Source organism: Mus musculus, chromosome 3, assembly GCF_000001635.26.
Source record: "Mus musculus strain C57BL/6J chromosome 3, GRCm38.p6 C57BL/6J".
Lineage (NCBI taxonomy): Eukaryota > Metazoa > Chordata > Mammalia > Rodentia > Muridae > Mus > Mus musculus.
In genome coordinates, this window is record NC_000069.6 from 68,990,371 (window position 1) to 69,007,645 (window position 17,275).

General features: G+C 42.8%; 2 protein-coding genes across 10 annotated transcripts in view; one reads left to right on the forward strand and one right to left on the reverse strand.

Annotated features, from left to right (window-relative positions):
- Ift80 (intraflagellar transport 80) overlaps positions 1-14,310 on the reverse strand; it is a 112,182-nt gene extending 97,872 nt beyond the window's left edge. For 3 of the 5 annotated variants that reach the window (XR_001783737.2, XM_006501967.4, XM_017319702.2), the window contains exons 1-3: positions 14,062-14,310; positions 4,131-4,212; positions 372-593 (exon numbers count right to left, since the gene is read on the reverse strand). Coding sequence is in view for 4 of the 5 variants with exons in the window: in XM_006501967.4 (XP_006502030.1) it covers positions 372-593; positions 4,131-4,167 (259 nt within the window). In the remaining variant the exon portion in view is untranslated. Of the gene's footprint in view, positions 1-371; positions 594-4,130; positions 4,213-13,894 lie in introns of all 5 variants that reach the window. The other 2 variants (NM_026641.2, XM_006501966.4) reach the window with 2 other exon arrangements.
- A 57-nt stretch (positions 14,311-14,367) lies between these two features.
- Positions 14,368-17,275, forward strand: part of Smc4 (structural maintenance of chromosomes 4) — a 29,886-nt gene continuing 26,978 nt past the window's right edge. The window contains exons 1-3 of one of the 5 annotated variants that reach the window (NM_001356976.1): positions 14,368-14,720; positions 15,706-15,854; positions 16,819-16,997. In NM_001356976.1, the coding sequence (NP_001343905.1) occupies positions 16,896-16,997 (102 nt within the window). In that variant the 5' untranslated portion in view covers positions 14,368-14,720; positions 15,706-15,854; positions 16,819-16,895. Of the gene's footprint in view, positions 15,855-16,818; positions 16,998-17,275 lie in introns of all 5 variants that reach the window. The other 4 variants (NM_133786.4, XM_030252813.1, XM_006502046.2 and 1 more) reach the window with 4 other exon arrangements.

Genomic DNA, 17,275 nt, shown 5'->3' on the forward strand with positions numbered 1-17,275 from the left:
CGGGGGAGAAAATAGTAAAATCATAGTAGATTTACTTAATAAGCATTGACTATCAGATAAGGAAAGTTAACATCACAACAATGAGCCACATCAACACCACGAATTTCACAATATTCCCATTAAAAATTTTTAAGTTGAATCAAATCTTAAAGAAACAGTGGGAAAAAAAACAAAACACAAAAAAACAAAAAAGCCAGGGATTTTCTATAAAGTAATAGACCAGATCCTTCAAAATCATCAAGGTCACAAAGGAAAATGACAGTGGGTCTACATCAAATAGCAGTTTTGTAAGACAACTCCAGGCACAGATCACAGTACTGCCCTATGTTGTGAATACAAAGCTATGCAGAGGCCATTCACTCAACACCTACCATCAGAGCTTGTGAGGACGAAGCTTTCTGCCTGCGTCTGTTTCTTTATGCCTAAACTCTTTGGAAACCAGTGAAGGTCTATCGGGTAGATGTCATCAGGCAGCTTGACTATTAGGCTGGTTTCACTGGTTAGCAGGTTCCACTTGACGATCTGGTGGTCGTCACTGCATGAGTACAGCTCCTCCGCCGTAGTCCAACCCACACAGCTCACTAATTCTTGATGTGATGCTGCGTGTCAAGGAGATGTAAAGCCCAAAAGACTTACGCCTGTACAGTCACTCAAGATGTGGATTATGAAAAGCCAAATGGAAGCCGGGTGCTGGTGGCACACGCCTTTAATCCCAGCACTTGGGAGGCAGAGGCAGGCTACACAGAGAAACCCTGTCTCGAAAACAAAAAAAAACAAAAAAAACAAAAAAAAAAGAAAAAAGAAAAGAAAAGCCAAATGGATAGCCAAGTGTAGTTTCTAAATGTAGGTTTTCATTGTGTGGCTTTTTAAAATATATATACATTTTTAAATGATTTATTTAACTTGATTTTATGTGCACTGGTGTGAAGATGTCAGATCCCTTGGACTGGAGTTACAGTTGTGAGCTGGGTACTGGGAATTGAACCCAGGTCCTTTGGAAGAGCAAATGGTGCTCTTAACCACTGAGCCATCTCTCTAGGCCCTCATTGTATGACTTTTAGTATTTTTTCCATATAAAGGAAATTGTTTACAAAGTAGGTTTCAAGAATAGAAATCAAAGAAAAAAAGCCAGACAGAGGGAATAAAATTTGTGATTGAAGATATTTCGTAAACATGGTCAACACACACACACAAACACACACACACTCAAAAACAGCAAGTAAAAACCCAAAAGGTAGAAAATGATGTTAGGAGACAGGCAGGAAGAAAGAGGGACCATGCATCTTACTACATAAGTTATTGCATTAGTCGCTAGAACAATATATATTATAATTTTCCATTGTTGTAGATTTACTTAACAAGTATGATCTATTCTATGTGTGTGAATGTTCTGCTTGCATGTATATGTACCATATACATATATGTGTACATATACCTGTGCAAGTCAGAAGAGGGTTCCAGATCTGCTAGAACTAGAACGTGCTAGCTAATTCTGTCAACTTGATATAGCTGGAGTCATTTGGAAGGAGGGAACCTCAATATTTTGAGAAATTGACCCATCAGATCAGCCTGTGGTGCATTTTTCTTGATCAGTGATGGGTGTGGAAGGGCCCTGCTCACTGTGGATAGTGCTATGGGATGGTAGTCCTGGGCCACAGAAGAATGGGCCAAGCAAGTCATGAGAGACAAGCCAGTAAACAGCACCCTTCCATGGCCTCTGCATCAGCTCCTGCTTCTTGGTACCTCCTGTTTGAGTTCCTGCCCTGACTTTCAACTGAAAACCCAACACTTTCAAGTGAAGGACTGTGATATGTAACTGTAAGGTGAATAAACACTTTCCTCTGGTTGCTTTTGGTCATGGTGTTTTATCACAGCAAAAACCTAACTAAGACATGGATTTATGGATGGTTGTGAGCCACCATACGAAGGCTGTTAATTGAACTGTGTCCTCAGAAACACCAGTAAGCACTCTTAAAGTCTGAGCCATCTCTCCAACACTCTCTTTTTGAGACAGTCTCCCTAAGTATCCATAGCCGGTGTATAATTTACTATGTAGACCAGGCTGGCTCAAAATCACAGATATCCATCTGCCTCTGCTGCTACATTCCACATGTTGGGATTAAAGGAATGAGCCACCATGCCCAATATCACATATTATTTAATAAATTTAAAACATTATTTTTTTCAAAAGACTGGACTGTAACAGTGAACTGTCTCTCTGTCGCACATGATGATGATAGTCTTCTAGGGAGGGTGAGGCCTAACATCTGGAACTACCATCTTACCACTTCTTCTATTTTCATGTTAGTTGCCTATTTTTAATTTGACTTTTTCATTTGTATAGTTCAAAGAGTCTAGGGCTCTATGTATGATGGCTACATCCCAACCCTTAGTTATTTATGTTTAATTAACAATCCAATGTTTTTAAGTCTTAAAATCATATTATTTATTATTATGGGGGAGTGTATACACATATGTGTGGTGTGTGTGCCATGTTTGCACATGCATGTGTATATGTGTTGTGTGTCTGTATGAACGTGTGTGTGTGTATAAACACTGCCACAGTGCTGTAATTAAATAGTGATAACAATTGCTCAACTTTGGAAATATATCATGAGCCACTGACTGTATACTCTAAAGCCATAAATGCTATGCTTTGAGAACTATTGTACTGGATAGTTTTGTGTCAACTTGACACAGCTGGAGTTATCACAGAGGATGGAGCTTCAGTTGGGGAAATGCCTCCACAAGGTCCAGTTGTAAGGCATTTTCTCAATTAGTGACCAAGAGGGGAGGTTCACTTGTGGGTGGTGCCATCTCTGGGCTGGTAGTCTTGGGTTCTATAAGAGAGCAGGCTGAGCAAGCCAGGGGAAGCAAGCCAGTAAGTAACATCCCTCGATGGCCTCTGCATCAGCTCCTGCTTCCTGACCTGCTTGAGTTCCAGTCCTCACTTCCTTTGGTGATGAAGAGCAACGTGGAAGTGTAAGCCGAATAAACCCTTTCCTCCCCAACTTGCTTCTTGGTCATGATGTTTGTACAGGAATAGAACCCCTGACTAAGACAGGGACCAAATTTTTCTTTGCTTCACATCTACAACAGATCAATGTCTTGAAAGATAAAATAAAAAATGGGGGCTGTGAGTATAGTTCCATGTAGAAACTGCACTTAATATGCTCAAGGTAGGCTTGGGTTCAATCCCCAGCCACAAATTAAACAAGCAAGCAAACAAATGGACCTTACATTACTAAAACATGATCCTTCAATGCTGCAAGAGCAATAAGTTGAAATAGTAAGTCTCCCCCATATTAAGCCTCTTATTCTCTCACAGACTGGCAATGAAGCCCATAGGTAATGCTGTGAGAACTGACTGAAATGTCTTAAGAATGAGAAAAGGAGGGCCAATTGCATCTTCCTAAAGTCCAATTAAAGGGTCTCTCTGACAAAATATAATAGAAAAAAGGGTTGTTTATATAAGAAAGGAATGATTGCTGCCTTCCCTTGTGAAATAATAAAGGACTGACTGTTCAGATTTCCCTAATTTGTCCTCTACTTTATCAGGAGTACAAAGAAATAAAGCAGAACTAAATGAGCACATACGTGTGAGAACACATGAACAAATCAGTCAGAGTTTTGTATTGTTTTTTGAGACAGGGTTTCTCTGTGTAGTCCTGGCTGTTCTGGAATTCACACTTTACACCAGGCTGGCTTTGAACTCAGAAGTCTGCCTGCCTCCCGAGTGCTGGGACTTGAGGTGTGTGCCACCAATGCCTTCAGATCTTGTTAAAGACTTTTTTAAAGATTCTATTAGACTAAACAAAGGTTACTTTTTAAATACTTAAGAAGTCGTATAATAAAAATGTCAGTAAGTATTAGAAAGTAAGACTTTGGGCTCCCAGTATACTTCAGAAAAATCTACATCTGGGGTCTTAAATATGTTGAAAACAATTTATTTATAAAATACCATTACATAAATGAAAAATAGGCTGCAAGTAGACTAAAAAGAGCAGAAGAGAACTTGACGGTATGAGCACAGGTTAAATGAGTGAGGTATACAGGGTTAAAAGAGCAGAAGAGAACTTGACGGTATGGCCGCAGGTTGAACGAGTGAGGTATACAGGGTTAAAGGATATGCTTTGGTTCCTTTGAGAGAGATATCTTCAGTCTCATGTCTCCAGTTCCAGAGAAATGTTAAATACCGCTTGATTGTATTCACTGTGAAGATAAAGAAAACATGTAATCAACATTGAGAACTGTGCACATGAGCATACAGGCACATTTAACAAACAAAAAATTTCCAAAGGCTGTCCTGCGACCAAATCAAAAGATGCGGCAAACCAGGAAACCTTCAATCACAGTTCAGTTTTGATCCTGTCCAATGAGTTAACTTCCTCAGGCTAGGCTACATTTTTAAGGGCCTTAAATCTATAATCTACATGAAAACAATATGGTATTACCAATGTGTGTCTGTCTGTGTGTATGTGTGTATCGGTCTGGGGCTAACAATCTATTGTGGGGGAAAAAGACTGCCCAACAGTCACAGCTAACAATGAAAAACAACTGAATTGCTTAAAGATGAGACAATAAATTGCTTTAAAAGTTATGCAGGCTGGGTGTGGTGGTGCTGCTACTTGAAAGAATGAGGCAAGGTAGTCTAAACCCATGAACGAGACCAACGTGGGCAGCACAGTGAAACCCCAACTCAAAAAAAAAAAAAAAAGGTTTTTTTAAGTTGGGCACAAAATTAACTTGTAGCAGGTCATTATTATAGACCACACCTTTAATACCAGTTCTTGGGAGATTAAGGCAAGTAGATCTCAGTGAGTTCAAGGCCAGTCTGGTCTACACAGTGAGTTCCAGGATCTCCAGAAATACATAATAGAACCTATCCAAAAAAGTATATAATTACTAAAGGAAATTAAAAATAAAACAAAAAACATTGTAAACACTCTCTAAATAATTGTATCACCAAGAGCCAATCTATCGGAGTCCAATATACATTTACATTTTTTGAGCAGTATCACCAGACAATAAAAAAAAAAAAAAAAAACCAGAACTGGAGAGATGGCTCAGATGTTAAGAGCACTGACTGCTCTTCCAGAGGTCCTGAGTTCAAATCCCAGCAACCACATGGTGGCTCACAACCATCTGTAATGAGATCTGACGCCCTCTTCTGGTGTGTCTGAAGACAGCTACAGTGTACTTACATATAATAAATAAATAAATAAATAAATAAATCTTTAAAAAAAAACCAAGAATATAATCAAGTGAGAATATAATTAAAGGGGGTTAAAAAAAATCTCTACTGGTTCTAAAATTACAGAGAACTACATCAAAGAAGGTGCTGATAAAAGATTTTTTAAAAAATGAACATTGGGGCTCCCTGAGGTCACATCTCAATCCCTGAGTTGAGGTAGGCAAAGTGTGCAGCCCTCTCTCCTTCTCTCTTTGGATGATTTCTTTTAACTTTAAAAGTATAAAACTGTACATGGCACCGACAGGGACAAATGTCATTCACTTCAGGCACATTTCCTAGATGCATTTTTGATACAAAGGAGCTCCCTAGCTTTCTCAAAACTCCTTCCTCCTTTCCCTCAGACCCTTTTGGGATTAACTAGTGTTAATTTGTTAACCCCAAAGATTCAAGGACAAAGACCACAACCCAAACCATCATAGCCAAATTAGTTAAAGCAAGCTTTCTGACTCATGTACACAGGCTGTCTCCCCATAACGGTAGGGCTCAAGAGGTCAGCATGGCCATGGGGAAGATAAGGGCTTTTATAGCTCAGGGATAGCTGGGTTCCAAATGGGGGATTTGGTGAGAACAATGGGAAGGGTTACAGAAGCAGACTATAACAAGGTGGTCATAACAGCAGGTGGTCATGAGAACCTTTTGAAACAAAGTTGGGGTTGCAAGGTGGTCATTACAACTTCATGAAACAAAAGCCTGGTCTTTCTTCCCTGGGATAGGCAACACAGAATTACTTGTTGTTAAGGCTCCAGGTGGGGCAGAGCCTGAGAAACATTTAATCATAAACAGGAATGAGCCCACTTTGTCTTGACTATAATGGGCTTTTGAGCCTAAGGTGGAAGTAACCTGGTCCATCACTAAAAGGAAAAGAGTAGATGACACTTTATAAAGACCTGGTTCATCACAATTATTCAAATTTATTCAAATTTTTAAAAGTTCAAAAAAATAACAGAATTCTTGTTGCTTCTGCAATTGACAAACCATGATAGGATATTTACATACTATTTATATTACTATTTATAGTAATATACATAATATTTATATTACTAACTACAACCTGAAACCTAATATTTAGAATGATGAAATACAATCACATCCATAATAATTTAGATACTTCCTCACCAGAAGAAATCATAACCAAACTTTATATATAGTAAGAGCAGTACATGCTTGCTAATGGTTCACCAGCCATTCAGAAATAATGATGCCAAATGGTCAGAGGAAGAGAGCAACAACCTAACACAGGAAAGATTCTCCCTGACAAAGAAAGATTTTCGCTATATGTACCAGTTAGCTGAAAACATCTATATGAATTACATCTAAATGTTGACACAGTTTTAAATAAGAAAATAAAACAATCTTTTTCCCACATAGCCTATGTGAAGACGTACAGAACAGCCTGAATCTACACTGCCCACGTGGGTTGGCTAATTTCAATCGTCAACTAGGCTGGAATGAGGAAAACCTAGCACATTAATGGACACATCTAAAGCTGTAGCTGTGATGATGTTTCCAGAGGTTTAGCCGAGAAAGAAAGTTCCACCTTGAATGTCGGCTTGTGGCCCTTCTTGTGGCTGGGATCACAGACTAAGCTGGACAAGGAGCAGGACAGCTGACTCCCTTTCTGTCTCCTGACCAATGTGAAACACAGCTGCTCTGCGGGCAATGTCTTCGTGAATATGATAAGACGCATGCTTTTGGTAGCTGACCAAGCAATGGTATCTCAGTGGTAGGGAAGGATCTGACCAACCAACAGTGTCTGTCTGGGGAGTAGCGAAGGGAGGTAGCAAGAAACGAACAACAGCAATAGCAATACTTGGTTTTTATGCTAAATATCATTTATAAGTTGTTGTTGGTCTAGTGTGGGCCAACATTTATAAGGCTTGTGTAAAGAACAACTCGTGCCTACTACCAGAGCCCATGGTGGGGCAATGCCCCGTTTTACAGCAGTTCAAGACAGCTTGAGAAAATTTTGTTTAGCAAAACCAGAAGAGGGCATCAGATCCTATTGCAGATGGTTATGACCACCATGTGGTTGCTGGGAACTGAACTCAGGACCTCTGGAAGAGCAGTCAGTGCTCTTAACCACTGAGCCATCTCTTCAGCCCCTCCAGCCCCTCTTATACCAGAGACACAGATACATTGACTGCTAACACGCTATGCATACCTCCTTTTGAATTAGAAGGTACTAAATCAAAGGAGGAGATATTGCAAAAGAAATATACTCTAGGAAGGACTTCTAGTTGAGGAATTTACTATATACATATAAGATACATAAATATATGTTCATTGAAATCTTGTATGGTATAATTTGAGGGTCTTTAATCCAAAAATGTAAAATCCAAAAAGCGGGGCTGGCAAGATGGCTCAGTGGTTAAGACTGCTCTTCCGAAGGTCCCGAGTTCAAATCCTAGCAACCACATGGTGGCTCACAACCATCCATAACAAAATCTGATGCCCTCTTCTGGAGTATCTGAGGACAGCTACAGTGTACTTACATATAATAAATAAATAAATAAATAAATAAATCTTAAAAAAAAAAATTAAAATCCAAAAAGCTCCAAAATCCAACTGTCACCACACACCAGTAGAAAAGTCCATACCTGCCTTCATATGACAAGCCAGGGAGAACAGAGCTGCTTGAAAAACCACGGCATGAAACTCCTTTAGCCTATACTATGACATGTATAAATAACAAACTTTATGCTCAGATTGGGTACTATGTACATGGTATCTCATGTATATATGCAAATATTCCAGAATCTAAAAAAAAAATCCAAAACACTTCTGGTCCCACACATTTTAGATTAGGGATATTTATCCAATAGTATCAAAAAGTAGAATTTGGGGCTAGCAAGAGAGCTAAGGGGGCTAGGTAGTAATGGCGCACGCCTTTAATCCCAGCACTTGGGAGGCAGAGGCAGGTGGATCTCTGAGACAGCCAGGGCTACAGAGAAACCTTGTGGGGGCGGTGGGGGGGGGGGAGATGGCTGAGGGGGTAAAGGCACCTGCTGCCAAACCTAATGAGCTGAGTATAATCCTGGAAATGGCTCTGGGCTTTTAACCTCAAAACCCACTACCAATGACATACCTCCTCCAGCAAGGCTGTACCACCTGTACTTCTCCAAACACCACCACCAACCACCAACTGGTGACCAAGTGTTCAAATGCCCAAGACTATGGAGAACATGCCTCATTTCAAACCAACACACATGGCAAGTCTGTCTGTCTGTTTCTCTCTCTCTCTCTCTCTCTCTCTCTCTCTCTCTCTCTCTCATACACACACACACACACACACACACACACACACACATCAAATACCAAAGTTGATAACTCTATTTGGAGTTCTTTTATGGCTCTTCAATAAAAAATAAGAAAGGCAGATTTTTTTTTAATTATTCAGTTAAGTTCCATTAGAGCTGCTAGCAAACTAAATTTAAGGTCCACTGTATAGCTGAGAAGAAAAATAGGGGCAGGCTCACTATTTCCTAGAAAAGACGAAGACATTTTACCATCAAAGGCAACAGGCTTATGCATGATAGTACAGTTCAATTAGTAAGGACCTCCAACCCTCGCCTCAGCGTAATTCCTCTATGTGCTTGCTAAAATAAGCTTAATAATATGTGCTAGTTCTCTCTGCTTTGGGGTCTCGATGTGAGCTCTGAGCTTCCTGTTCCTGCTAACCAAACCTACTGCCCGCTGCCATGCTGGCCTCTAACCCTCTAGGGTCTAGGGCTGTCAGCCAAAATAAACTCTCTGTAAGTTACACTGATCATTGTAGTATGTCTATTTCTTTACAATTCTACCCATGAGTAATATCTACACTCCAATATTACCTTTTTATTTTGAGACAGGGTCTCATGTAGCCCAGGCTGACCCCAACATGGCGATATAGCTGAAGATAACCTTGAACTTCTGATTCTCTTGCCTGAAGCTCACATGTACTATGTTAACTATGTACCATTAAGCCCAGTTTTCAATATTCTCTGTAAAGGTTTTTTAGATGGGGTGGTTCACCAGTTAAGAGCACTTGCTGTTCTTACAGAGGCTTGGTTCCCTGTATCCACACGTCAGCGCCCAACCATCTATAACTCCAGTCCTAGGGGGAGTGACCCCTTTTTTGGGCTCCTCGGGCACTGCATGCACATGAAATACGAATGTAGATGCAATCAAAACACCCATAACACATTTTAAAATAATCTCTTTTTAAAATTCTATTTTATTATTGCTGTCATTAGAAGTAATAGGACAACTTTTAGAAGTCAGTTCCTGGGATAAAATTTGTGTCATTTGGCTTGCACTGAAATAATTTTTACCTAAAAGCTAACTCTCTGATCTCATTATTATTATTATTATTATTATTATTATTATTATTGTAATTAATTAGTAAATTGTACAGCGGCACAACTTGCAGAAGCTGACTGCGTCCCTCCTTCCACCATGTAGTTCCTCTACTGGATGGGCCATCTTGCCAGCCCCCATATCATTTTTAACGGATTTTACAACTTTTTGCCATGGTGTTCCATTAATTCTAGCAAGACACTAATTCACTAATCTAAAAATATATATATTAGATAGTAGGTGACGTTGTGTGGATGGCTCAGTGGTAAAGGGACTGACTGTCGTGCAAGCATGAGGACTTGTGTTCAGATCCCTAGCACCCATGAAAAATCCCACGTATGCTTGTAACACTAGCACAAGGGAGAGAGATGCAGAAACCCAGAACTGCCAGGAGGTCCCACCAATTGTTTCTGAGTTCAATGAGAAACCCTGTCTCAAAAACTAACACAGTGAGGCTGGAGAGATGGCTCAGAGGTTGAGAGCACTGACTACTCTTCTAGAGGTCCTGAGTTCAATTTCCACCAAATAGTGGCTCACAACCATCTATAATGAACTCTGGCACCCTCTTCCAGCACGCAGGCACATATGGAACAGCATGTACATAATAAATAAATAAGTCTTTAAGAAGGGAAAAACTCAACATAGCAAATGACAGAAGATGCCTATTATCTACCTCCAGCTTCAACAACAGGCATCAGCACCTGCACACACACGTACACACACACACACACACACACACACACACATACAAGCATGTACACACCCCAACCACCCAGATACCAGTGATCTTTAATTCAACCAAAACTGAAGAATCATATTGCACCAACGAAATACAATGCTACATTAATTATTTTTCAAATGGGCTATCTATTGATATAGAAAGATAACTATAATATTCAAAAGAAAAGCAAGATGTATAGCAATATTATAAAACTTAGGGTCAGCAAGATGGCTCATCAGGTAAATGAACCTGTCACACAAGCATGATGACCGGAGTTCAATCCCCAGAACCCACCTAAAGGCTCTGGAAGAAGGGAATGGGCTCCACGAAGTTGTTCTCTGATCTCCACATGTGTGCCTTAGCATGCCTATACACATACCGTGTACACATACTACAAAACTTTTGTAAAATACAATTCAATCCCTGTGTGCAAATGAAAAAGATGTTATAGATTTAAGCTGGCGGGTACTAAAACACTTCTCTGGGAAGATATATAAGAAGATATATAAGTGATGGATAACAGGAAGAACTCAACGAGAAGTGATAATTATTTCCTCACCTTTTTTGGGTACAAAGCAGGCGCTTGCAACTGCACTATGCCCTCCCCCAATACTGTTTGACATTTTTAATCACACTCAGTAATATAATAAACCAGACTGGCCTTGAACTCACAGAGATGCACCTGCTTCTGCCCCCCAGGTGCTAGAAGGCCTGGACCAACACACACAGATTTGTTTTGTTTCTCTGAGACAGAAGCTTAATAGTCCAGACTAACCTTAAACTAGCTGTGAAAAATAATCATGAATTTATTCTACTCCTGCCTTGTCCACCTGAGTGCTGGCAATACAGGAGTATACTGTCCATGATAGGTTTTATGCAGAGCTGAGAATCAAATCCAGGGCCTCTTTAAGCACTTTACCAACCAAGCCTACATCCCTAATCCCTAAATGCCTATTTCATCATGTTCACATTCCGACTTACGTCTACTCTATAGCTCTCGGTTATATCTCTTCTTCATTACGCAACTTAGTTTATAGCTGTTATAAAAATGTCTGTGCTGCCAGGCATGATGATGCTTGCCTCGAAGTCCAGATAAATAGAAATTCAAAGCTAGCCTTGGCTACATAGGAAATTCAAGGCTAGTCTGAGCTATAATGAGACCCTGTTTCAAGGAAGAGAGGGAAGGAGAGAGGGAGGGAGATGTTTGTTCTGACAGGGCATGGTTAAGTTCATTTAAATTTGAGGCTGTCGTTAAGTGATTTACTGAAGACCACTCCTTTCCACGTTAGTTAAGACTTTCCATACTGATACCAGCATCCGACTCAGTGGCCAGCACTACTGCTTGTTTTACCTGTTGCCTTTTCACTAACTCAGAGATCCATAAAGAACGGCACTTGACTGTCTTTAAGGGTTTATACTCTTAACCACCAAAACCTGTAACAGCAGTAGTCTGTCCAAAAGAACCGTGAATCTTTCCTTTCTCTTGCCTAGGCACTCTTCCCTACTCAGGAAAGAGTGTTTAATATCGATCTATCTAAACCTATGACTGATTTCTTTTCCCTGTAACAACATAACCCATTTCAGTTGTTAAGAAGTCTTCCTTTTTTTTTTTTTAAAAAACACTCTCACTCTATAGCACTGGCTCCAACTCAACACATAGCCCAGGTATTCTAAATGCATGGCAAACTTCCTGCCTCATCTCCCAAGCTACACCCAGCCTGTAGCTATATTCTTAATTTGCCTTTCAAGATCCTTCCTAAATTACTCTTCCTCAAATGCCATCACATAGTAATATCAAATACTTATGTATACTAGATGAACAAACACTGCTCTGAGATAGACATTATCTGTTGATTTTTAACATTCCCAGAGACACTTGATGAGTAAACTGCCCAATTCTACATCCAAAGAAATAATAGGATTTAGGGTTGTTTTCTAACTTTTAATGTGTATACTGCATGCACGTATGTGTGTGCCGAGCACCACCATTGTGCAGAAAAGGGCGTCAGGTCCCCTGGACTGGAGTTACAGGCAGGTATAAACTCTCAGTATAGGTGCTGGGGACCAAATCCAGGTCTGCGAGAGCAGCAGTGGTCCTCACTGCTGAGCCGTCTCTCCAGCCTTCCTGCTTCCTACTTATAGCTTTCTAGTAAGTTCTGCTCTGACTAGCATATACACCTTCCCATATGGTCTATTCTACCTTTTTCTTACATTTACTTTACATGTATGAGTGTCTTCTCTGCATGATGTGGTTCACATGCATGTCTCTCTCCAGGCCAGAAGAGGGCACCGAATCCCTGGAACTGGAGTTACAGACGGTTCTGAGAGCCATGTTGGTGCTAGGAACAGAACCTGGGTCCTCTGCAAGAGCAGTAAGTGCTTCTAACACCACACATCTCCCCTGGCCCAGTCTACTTCTTTCATAGCAGGTATCTCTTCCGCTCAGCTTTGTTGTATTTTAGAACCTCTGAAAATACAAAATACTCCAGAAGCCCCTAAAAAGAATCCCTTTATCCTCTTGGTACTCCTACTAGTCCTCCATACCCCCCCCAAAAAATATTCATTGAGCTTCATGGTGACATTTATTTTATGAAGACAATTTATTTTCAACTAGAAATATAAAGGTACATTATTATATTAGCAAACGTTTATTCAAACCACACCAATCTCCAAACTCCTCCAGACTCCCACACTTGTAGTCCTCTCCAGCACTTCCTGAGAATCACTGAATCTAAGTGTTAGGCATCTCAAAGCCATAATATATTTTAGAACAATGTAAATTCATTCATTAAAGGTTGGTGGGCTGGAGAGATGGCTCAGTAGTGGTTAAGAGCACTGACTGCTCTTCTCTGAAGGTCCTGAGTTCAAATCCCAGCAACCACATGGTAGCTCACAACCATCTGTAATGAGATCTGACACCCTTTTCTGGTGCACCTGAAGACAGCTATAGTATACTTAGATTATAATAATAAATAAATCTTTTTTTTTAAAAAAAAAAGGTTTATTGGTGCTCTAAAATGCCAAACCCTAAATAGGTTGAGGAAAAAAAAAGAGAAAGGCTAACAGCTCTCAATTTAAAAGTTGCTGTATAAATACTTACTGGGGGCAGCGAAATTAATCAGCGGTTCTTTAACATTGGGGAGGATGAGTGATACAGACCGTTTTTCAAAATTATAGGGTCACTAAACATTCAGGAAAACAATGCCAAAACACACAAAACTTGGTATACAATTTTCGGAGAGTCAGAAACTCTGTCCCAACCATCATTATCCTCAAACTCAGGTTAAAAGCCCATTAAGGAAACTAAACCGCTCGGGATTAGGAATTGCCGCATCCATTTAACAACCCTTGCTATTCCTTTCACTGTGTAACAAAGACAAATGCTACTTATGAACTAATTCCCCCATAACGGTAACTAGTTATCACCAGCGAATCCTTTCTCCCACTAGGAGCCCTGCTGGCCAAATGGTTATTTAAACTCAACACCTTTCAGTAGTGTCACTTACACAAAATAGTTCAAAAATCATTGTTATTCATAAATGGACTACAAGGTTAACTCAATAATCCCGGTTTCCTCGCTTTACCTGTAAACTCCACATCCCAAGATCAACACCCTGGTGGCTGGAAGAAGATGGAAAATAACTGATGCTCCCGCAAAGCTCATCCCATCTAACCAAGAGAAGCTAGGTCTTAATGACCGCTACCGCTTCCAAGCCCTTTCTTCAAAGGCTCTGGAGATGAAGAAATTTACCTCAAGTTCCAGGAAAGCGGTGGCGACTGCTCTCAGAGCTCGAACTAGTTACCAAATAGCCTCCCGACCTTTCCGTCACCATAGTGATTTCTAAGCGCTGCGAGCGTTTCCCCCTGCCATGTTCCCGCGATACTTGCTAGGTGCCAGTCACCCGAGCGGGCTCTTGACCCCGCCCCTAACCGAGCCCGCCCTCTCCCTGGAAGGTGTTATTGGGCAACTTGGACCCGCCTACAATTGTAGGCGGGACCCTGCTTGTTTTGTTTTGTTTTTTTTCCTTCTTTTTCAAATTCCTCCAGTTTTTCAAATGCTGTCGTTCTAGAAGTGCGAAACTCTCATTTCTGTTAAAGTCCACAGAAAGGACGTAGCCCTGCTTGCTCTCCCTTCCCAGTCGTAACTTGGCCCTCGGCGCCACGGTCCCTGGGGTAGAGCCCGCGCATGCGCCCGAACGGCCCGAAGATGGCGGTGGGACTCGCCGCACTTTTTTTCAAATTCGCGGGTCCCAGAAACCCTTGCGCGCGTTTGTAACGAATTTCCGTTCGAGTTTGGATTTTAGGCGCCATTTTCGAGTGAAGGACCCGGAGCCGAGACACCGGGAGGAGCGAGGCGGGGGGTCGGCCGTGCCACCATTTCAGCCCGGCTCGGAGTGGACCCGCCGACAGGTGAAGTCCTTCTCTTCTAGATCAGGTTGTCACACTTTCTCCTCCCTGCCCCGCGGGCGCCCGCAACCCCAAGGCCTGGAGCTGGAGCGGCGGAGGCGGCTCGGCGAGCTCCCGTGCCTGTCACCCCTCCCCCTCGGCGGCCGGGCGGCGGCTCCGGCGCCTCTTCCTGGGGGAGGCAGCGAGCCTGGCTCGGCCAGAGCGTCCCCTCCCCCAGGCCGATCCGTCCTGTCTCCTAAGGGGACTGCAGCCCCACTCAGAGCCTCTCCTGGGCACTTGGCATGGCTTACACTGTCGTCCATCGGGACTCCGCCCCGGACCCGGGAGGGTTAGACCCCCTACTATCCCGGAAAGTGACCCAACCCAAGCAGACGCTGCCAGAGTCCAGTTCAGCAGTGTGTGGCGGGTGACTCCGGCTTCGGCCATCCTCTCCGCTGGGGCGATGAGGAAAAGAGACCTGGACTTCTCCGAGGGCCGTCCGGGCGTCAGGACCTAAATGGCGGGGAGAAGGGAGGGGGTTGACAAGTCGCCCGGGCAGGCAGGCGCTGCTGCTCTGGAGAGTAGCCACGCAGCCCCGAAGCTGGACGAACTTGTCTCTCTCTCTCTCTCCCACTCTGTACCTCTCTCCCTCCCTCCCCGATTCCGAGCACATTCACTCCCCAGCCCCGACGGGAGGAGACTTGTCAGCAGACGTCCTTCTCTTATGAGATGGTTCCACAGGGGCGGGGGTGGCCTGAGCGAATTCCTCCGTCCTGGGCGCGATGGCAGGCGCGGCTATGTTTCCCCACGTAGCTGGGGCGTGGGAAAACCCGTCCCGCCCGGTTGCCACTGCTGGGTTCCTAGTAGCCACTTTCCTAGGGACCCGCTACTGGCTAGCGGCGTTGGGGAACGCGGTGGCGGGGTGGGTCCTGGGCGGAGCCCGTCCTGCTGCTGCGGGGCCTGAGCGGCGAGCTGCGGGCCGACCTGACTCGGGACTCTTCTGCCGCAGCCACCATGCGGCGTAAGGGCACCAAGCCCTCCACTGCCTGCCACCAGGAGGAAGGGCCGCCGCCCTCCCAGGACGGTGCCCACAGCGACGAAGAGATGGAGCAACCGGCCGGCGAAGCGGAGAGCGCTGCACCCGCAAGTGAGTGACAGGTCGGGATCCCCGTGCGTCGGAAGCCTGTGGAGACCCTCTGAGGGTGGCGGGGCGCAGGCGACGACAGGTTGATTTGGGAAGCTCCGGAAAGCCGTTCTTTGGTTTTCAGAGGAATTCCATGCAGTTTGCTCTAACGGTTCTGGAAGATATGAGAGTGAGCGGAAAACTTGCGTTGTGAGTTTCTGTGTTTTAGAGTAGTACTGACCTCTTTCTCATATTTCCGCTGAAAGCGGCATGGGTGCTGAGCGCCTCTGCGCCCTTAGACTGGAGTGAATGTGATGTGGAGTTGCGTGACTCGCCCTTTACTGTTGGATTGTCTTTTGGGGCGCAATACTAATTTTTACTTTATAAAGTGTGTCAGTGTTGGGTGACGCGGGCATATGTACATGAGTGCAGGTGCCCCTGGAGGGCATGAACCTCGAGCATCCCATTGTGGGTGCTGAAAACCAAACTTGGGTTCTACACAAGAAAAAAATTGCTGGGCCCCCTAGATTGCCTTTAAAGAGAAGGTATAATTGAGAGCGTAGAGCAGGCGGAGGGTAGAAATTAAGAGCTACTGTGAAATTCCTGTCACCATGTTACTGAAGTTTGTGAGTTTCTTAAGCTGAGCCATGTGGAGAGTTGGATTTTCGATTGTTAGGGTTGCATCTCCTGCATCAGGGAATCCGTTTGTTGCAAGGTTTTCTTTATGGTATATTGAGTATTTTGACTCCTCTAAGTACAATGTGTATACCACACATTTTGTGACTGGTCTGATTGCTTTCACGAATTTTATTTTACATAAAACTAATCTGAAGGATTATCCATCCCCATGAGTTTAGGATATGTTTGTATGGAAGATAAATTCCTAGGTTTCTTTAAGTAACATCCCTCCATTGTGTTCTTTAAATACTAGCAGATGATAGACGTTCAACTAATTACACTAATGTAGGCTTTCCCCTCTTTGCCTCTCCCTTAACCTAGAGCCTCCAGGTGAGGAGCTGGATAACAGAAGTTTAGAGGAGATTTTGAATAGTATCCCTCCACCCCCACCTCCAGCCATGGCCAGTGAAGCTGGAGCTCCTCGTCTCATGATAACTCATATTGTAAACCAAAACTTCAAGTCCTATGCTGGAGAGAAAGTTCTGGGACCTTTCCATAAGGTACTGCCTGCTCAGATAACGTGGAATACATCTTTAATTACAAGATATTTCAGTGTTCTAACGGTCCTGACTCTTTACACACATATGCTCATAGACGCACAGACAGTATGTTGCCTGTGACTTCAACAACAGGAATGAGTTTTTCTTTATCTGATGTCTTTGGTATATCTTTAGCAATATTTGCATATTGAATGGAATCTGTTTTTGTTAGAAGGGAATGTTTTCCCCGTTGACTGTGCTAATGAGTTTTGTAAAATGTCGGGATTAGAATTTGAAGG